At 48.5% G+C, this 6686-nt stretch overlaps 1 protein-coding gene across 1 annotated transcript in view; it reads left to right on the top strand.

Annotated features, from left to right (window-relative positions):
* The first annotated feature begins 1057 nt into the window (after positions 1-1057).
* The window catches only part of CDH13 (cadherin 13), a 999893-nt gene continuing 994264 nt past the window's right edge, over positions 1058-6686 (top strand). Inside the window, exon 1 of the mRNA XM_004280100.4 lies at positions 1058-1335. Coding sequence (XP_004280148.1) covers positions 1291-1335 — 45 coding nt within the window. The 5' untranslated portion in view covers positions 1058-1290. The remainder of the gene's footprint in view (positions 1336-6686) is intronic.

The raw sequence follows: 6686 nt of genomic DNA, 5'->3' as shown, positions 1-6686 counted from the left end.
CAGCCCAACCCACTGGATCTCGGCATGGTCCATTGCACAGTGTCCTGCTATATTAGATGTCACATCATACATTTAGTCCAGTATTTACTGCTGAGGAAATTATGTCAGAAGATATTTGTATACTTGTATCTATAAGAACTATGTAATTTAAATGTTTCTCTTATTGCTTTGGCTACCAGGAAGCTCAGATCCAAATCAGAGGAAATATGTTAGTGTTTGGGTTTAGTATTTCAGTTTTCTGAATTTTTCCTCCTGTCCCAGATTTTTTATTTTTCTTGCATAAATTCTATTGAAAAATTGTCCGTTATTATAAAACACCTTAAATTTTTTCAGAAGGAGGCTGCATGGAAATGAGAAAGTAAGGTCTTTACTGCATATTCTTAAACTCCTACTGGGAAAGTTAGACCTAGATAGCCCTCTTACCCTCATTCCCATAGCACCCCACTTATAAAATCCCTTGAACAGTGGTTACTACTGTTCCCAATCCCTGGAGATAGCTAGAACCTTCTAAAAGAACACATCCAGAGAGAGAAAAAAAGAAGTTTCCTCAAATCATGGCCTCAACTTTGGTGCCAGATGCACATTTCTGGAGTAGGCGGCCAGTCAGACTCTCACCTGAGCAGTTAATAAAATCTATTGCCCCTTGATGGATTTTTTTCTGCAAGCTAGAATTGATCTGTTGTCTTTGTGATTTGTGAGATGGCAGGGAAACACCAAACACCATCATGATTTGGGCCACACTGCAAAAAAAAATAAGAAAGAAAAAGAAAAAAAAATCCACCGCCAAGTCTTTCCTGGCGTAGAAAGAGCTGGAACGGCTGGGGTCATTTTATTTGATTTATTGGAAATAAAGTGGATCTTATTAACATTTTAATAAAGAGAATCTTTTGCACTGGGCTGGAAGTGGCCGCCAGTACCCGGTGGAATACCATTCTTTGGGAAAGTGGCATCAGCTGGCGTTGCCCAGCGTGATTTGTGGGGCTGGGCCCCAACAGTCCAAAAAAGCTAACGGGCCGCCTCCTCCGAGGGGCTCGCTCTGCGCGAGGTGCTCGCCCCGTATCTGCCATGCAGAAACGAGGGAGCTTTATGAAGGAATCCGTCTTGTAAAGCCATTGGTCCTGGTCATCAGCCTCTACCCAATGCTTTCGTGATGCTGCCGCTGATCTATTTGGGAAGTTGGCTGGCTGGCGAGGCAGAGCCTCTCCTCAAAGCCTGGCTCCCACGGAAAATATGCTCAGTGCAGCCGCGTGCATGAATGAAAACGCCGCCAGGCGCTTCTAGTTGGGCAAAATGCAGCCGACAACTCCGCTCGTCCTGTGCGTTCTCCTGTCCCAGGTAGGGAAGAGAGGCTGCTGGGCGCACCCTGCGCCCCGTTTCTGCCTTCCGATTGCCAGGCGCGGGCTGGGCGAGGGGGTTTTCGGGGGGTCGGGGGACTCCGGGCGCGGCGGCGAAGACAGCTCGGGGCTCAGAAGGGAGGTCATTCCCAGCCCCTGAGATCCTGGGGGGCAAAGGGGTGGGCCTGGTTTCCCACTCTGGGTTGTGTTTGTATACGTTCGGGAGATGTGGAGAGAGCTCCGAGTCCTTTTTTTTTTTTTTTTGCAAGCAGGGGCGACATTCTCGCCTACATCAAGTGGGGTAACTTTGATTAGCCTCCTCCGGAGGCTCGCGCATCGGAGACTCAGCTGGAAGCGACTCCAAGGAGTCGTGGTTTCCCCCAACCCAGCGCCGATCGGGGAAGCGCAGCTCGGGTCCGGATTGCGGGCTGCCGGGCTGGAGAGGCCGGCCTGGCATCGCCGACTTCCCGGGGCGCCCGGGTCCCCTCGCCCAGCCCGGCGGCGCGCTGGAAGGCGCTTCGGGCCAGCCGAACGCCGCAGCCCGGCTGCCGCTGTCGCTCAAAGGCGCCGGCCGCGCCCGCATCGGGGTCCCTTCCCTCCCTGACCTCGGGCCCGGAAGGGCCTGAGCGCGTCCCTTCGCCCAGGCCCCATGCCCACCCGCCCCCGGCCCCCGCCCCCGCCCCCGCGCCCCCTTTGTCTGGCCCACTGGAGCTCCGGCCCCGAGCCCTTAATGCCGCTTCTGCTGTGTTCCTGGGCGGACGCAGAGCGCGGAGAAAAGTTCAAGCCTTGCCCACCAGGCTGCAGCTGCCTGTTAACCCTCAGAGCGCTGAGGCGAGAGGGAAGGGCCGGCGACCCTGGAGAGGGGGCGATGGAGACATGGTCCGTAAGCAACCATCTCTGCATCTCGGAGATCTCAGGAAGTTTGTGGGCAGGAAAGCAGTACTCTCAGGAGGCCAGACTGGAGGTGCCGGCCAGCGGCAGGCTCAGCCCTGCTCGGGGGCCTGTTTTCCGAGAGCCCTGTTATCCAGTCCCCCCTGGCCTTCCCGGCAGCCTATGGGACTTGGCATGAGCTAGCAGGCTACAAGTGGGTGGGTGAGATCAAGGCAGGGCCAGGCAGAGAGGAGGGAAGGAGACAGGGAGTGCCTTGGGGTGCTGGAAATGGGTGTTGAGTTCCTGGCCGGGACTCCTGGATGCCAGGGGAAGAGGCACATGTGTGAGTGTGTGAGTGGGGTGAGAGGGAGGGTGAGGCAGCTAGAGTCCCAGGCAGGGGCTGGCTGGGATGCAGAGATGCAATGCAGCCTTCTAAGGGGAGACCACTGATGCATCAATGTTAGGGTTAGACTTTGGAAATGGGTCAGTGTCCCAGGAAGCAGTAACCATGGTAATGACTCAAAGTTGGGTGTGAGGGTGGATGATAGTGCTTGGGGGCAGAGTAGGGTGCCTGGCTGCTGAGCCCCCTCCCAACTCATGCCTTCTTTCTTCCCTGGATACACAGCCCCCATTCATCACTGCCCAGTCATACTCTTCTTCTACTAGGGCTTTGGGCTGATTCTCTTGGGGTCCCTGTAGCTTTAAGTTCTGCCACAAATCCTATGCCTGTCTGTGAGCCAGTTTTCTAGACTTTGTGAACTCTATCCCTGAGGTAGTGTGTGTGTGTATGTGTGTGTATGTGTATATATATATCTATATATAGATATATAGATCCCAATTTAGCAGGGTGGTTCAGAGCATGCCTCTGATTCAGACAGATCCTCTCTGCCATATGCTAGTGGTACCACCTGGGCAACTTGCTTAACCTCTCTGAGCTTCCAGATTCTCTGTGGTGAAGTAATTTTATCACCTTCCTAGGATTGCTAGGCAGATTGGATTGCATTCAACAGCATGTCCTAGGTAATGCATTTAGCACAAGGCCTAGCACTCTGGGAGCTCGAGGTGTCTGGGAGCACTTACCACTGCATTACCCAGGACTTTACAGCCCTTTTTCCGTGGGCATGTTTTGATCAGTGTGGATTCCAGGGTTTGGCCGAAGTTTTGTCTTCCTTCGAGCAAATCAGACCACGTGACAGCACCCAGCAATTCCTATGCACTAGGGGCTTACATAATGCCTTTTGCAAAGCAATTGGTGTGTCTCCTCTTCCAGGGCCTGACTGACACAGGTGACTTCTGAAGGCTGTCAGCTCTCTCAGTTTCTTTGGGATGGGGGAGCAGAGGTTTTACGAAGAATTTAATTGCCCGCCCTAAGAGGCTTATTTCTCTCTTAGATTGTAATTCATAATCAGAGCAAATGTCCACATTAGGACAGCAATTGATATCCTGCTAGCAATAGCACCTTGCAGGGAAATCATTTGGGTGCAAATCAGTTAACTGGCAAGAGGTTCAAGCGCAGAGCTCTGTGTGCCATAGCAAAAGGAGGGGAGAGTCTTGGAGCCTTTGAGTCAACGAGCAAAAACAAAACTTTCCTGAGGCAGAGGGAAAACAGAGGAAAGGGGAAAAACAATGTAATAAAGCAAATTAGTCACTCGGCCTTAGTGGTGTTCAGGCAAGTCTGTGTGTGTTTTTCTACCACAGTTGTAGTACTCCGGGTCTGGCTTTGGAAGCCATCAGTCTCTAAGTTGATTGGCTAGGTTGCTGTTTTAGGCATTTTGGAAGGGGGAAGAGGAACTCTAAGCAACAATGGCTGGAAGCTGGCAAAGCTGAGTGGTCACCTCTCTTCTCCCCTGGGACATTTTGGGTAAGGCCTTTCCAGAAGTGGCCTCTGGAATTTGGCTATGATAAATAATGAATGTGAAACAAATCAGGAGAGGACATGAGCTAGAAATTCCACTGTAAATATGATTCCCCCACCCCCAGCCCAATTAGGGTATCACATCTAGGCAAAAGTTCTAACAAACAATGAGTAATCCCCCAAGAATTAGGATTTTAGGGAGTGGTTCAGGTTTGGAGAGCAGTCACTTGGGAGTGACTAAAAATGTTTCCACGGAATTTTGAGATGTTGATTTAAAATGGGGAGGTTTTTATTGGAGTCAGAATCTTGATTTTCAGGATTTTAAATGAGAATCAGTGTCTTCTAGTGCCCCTGCAACTTCATATATTGTATTTTAAGGGCAGTGTTTATTTGCAGAACCCTTTTGATGGGGAGGAAAGACTGTGAGAATTGCAGAGGGCATCTCTTGCTCTGAGATGGGTTCAATATGTGACAGCCTATAAGATTTCAGAAGCACTGGGGAAACAGAGATATAAGTGGTGAAAGGAATTGCAAAGTGGTAGCGTTCATACGTCTGAACAACTTTTTTAGCAAGTCCCCAAGGAGATTTAATAAACTGTAAGGTTGAATATGTGATCTGGAATCTATGTAATACCACAGTCTATACTAAAAGTCCCAACAGTTATCTTAGCTAATATCTCCTGCTCTGCCTCCGTCCCTTCTTTTCTGTCTTTAGCCCTTGGGCTTTCCATTAAATAAAATCTATGTTTTTTCTAGAAATATCCTCTATGTGTTACAGTGCCGTTGCCCAACAAACCAATGTCCACGATAACTGCATTACCTAAAAGTACCAGCATTTGGATGTTTATGTTGAGTCTCAATCTGAAGTTCCCTGTTGAGGTAAAAATACAGCTGGGTTCTTGAAAATATCTTTCTTTCTTTCTTTACCTCCTTCCAAAAAGATAGTTGCTTGGGGAGTCCAGTTAATTTCTATCTGGTGGAAGCTAAGGAAAAGGCCAGACTATGGATTCAATTCACATCTGAATGACAGTAGCCAACAGTATTACATATTTCTCTGTGTGTGTGTGTGTTCATCTCTGTGTGTTTTGATCTTGTTTTAATACCTGTTGAAAATTTTCTCCAGAAGAGGGCTCCATCCACAGCATTACAAAATTCTAAATCTACAGCTCATATTTTAAAGAACTTCAGTGTAGAAGCTCCATTCTCCTTATTTTCAGTTATTTTCTACAAGCTCTCCTAAAGAGAAGTCCTGTCATTTTGCACTGAGTATCTTTCCTCCTTTTTTTCCCTATTGTAGTTGCTTCTGTTCTATTTTATTCTTCAACTATGTATCCCCTCTGAGTATTAGAGCAGGGAACATTTCAAAGGTAGACAATGCAGTATGATATGTGAGGAAGTTCTTTCCTGGCATTTGACTTCGGTTGGACCTGGTTTTACTCTTTAGGCAGCCAAACAGCAGGCACAGTTCTGCCTGTGAAAGGAGATAATCTTCCCCATTAGGTCACTACCCAGAAAAGCGAATCATTAGCCAGATGCCCTCACCCTGCAACACCAGTTGAAAAGGAGAGGGAAATATCAGTCTGTCATCCAATTACAATAATCAGTTGGATAGAATCAATCGAGTGACCACTGTTTTGGCATCGTTTCCACTTAGCTGTGGGCAAGGTACCCACACGCCTGGGAGAATCTGACCCTCCTGAAGGATGCGGCCAATACAATTCCCCGCAGCTTATCTCCTCTGCAGCCACCTGGGGACCCCAGGCCTGGCTCCCTCTATCTGAACAGACTGTATAAATGATGACTGGCTGGACTGTAGGACCCCCTGCACCTTCACCAGATATGAAGTAGTGGCTTTATTCTAGAGTTAGGGTGGAAAGTGATTTCTTTCTCTATTGAGAGAAGCTTCTGAGGGTAGGCTAGGGAGGAGAAGAAATGACATTTCAAACTTGAAATGCAGTCTGAGCCAAGGCTCATGGAGATGAATGGGTCACCCTTTGGCATAGCAGGTTGAACCTCGAGATATCTACTTGGTGGTGCTGAAGCCCATTCATCCCAATTCTGCAACTCTAGATTCCAGGGAGAAGTTGCAAAGTAGAAGCCACAGGCCAAATGTAGCTCATGGATGTCTCTTGTTTGGGCCAAATGTTTTGAAAAGTAGGATATTGTACATTAAAAAACAAAACAAAACAGGTTTCTTGCCTTTCTTAAAATGTCAGAAGGTCAGGCAGCCCTAGAGCCACATTCCTACAAGGCCACTCTTCCCTGGAGCTGAGTCACTACTGCCCCCTTTAGGACATGCCTCTGTAGTTTGCCACAATCCCCTCCACTCTCTGCGGTCCACCCAGCCCATTGTACTCATTTATTTTACCTACTTGTCCTTGTAGGCATTTCCATTGGGAACTTCTGGTTTTGCAAATTTTGAGCCTTGATCAAGTTGATGTAGTCAGTTTTTCAGTGATAGGCTATTTGAAAAGGAAGGGACTAGCCCCTTTTTGATTGCTCTGATTGAACTACATGGATGTGAACTTTGGAAGAACATGACCAAGGGGACTGCACCTCCTCCCTGAGGACATTATTACCATCAATGCCATTGGGTGACTAGGGCTACCCAGAGCAACACAACACCC

The sequence above is a fragment of the Orcinus orca genome, chromosome 20, assembly GCF_937001465.1.
Source record: "Orcinus orca chromosome 20, mOrcOrc1.1, whole genome shotgun sequence".
Lineage (NCBI taxonomy): Eukaryota > Metazoa > Chordata > Mammalia > Artiodactyla > Delphinidae > Orcinus > Orcinus orca.
This window is presented reverse-complemented; position numbering and strand designations above follow the sequence as displayed.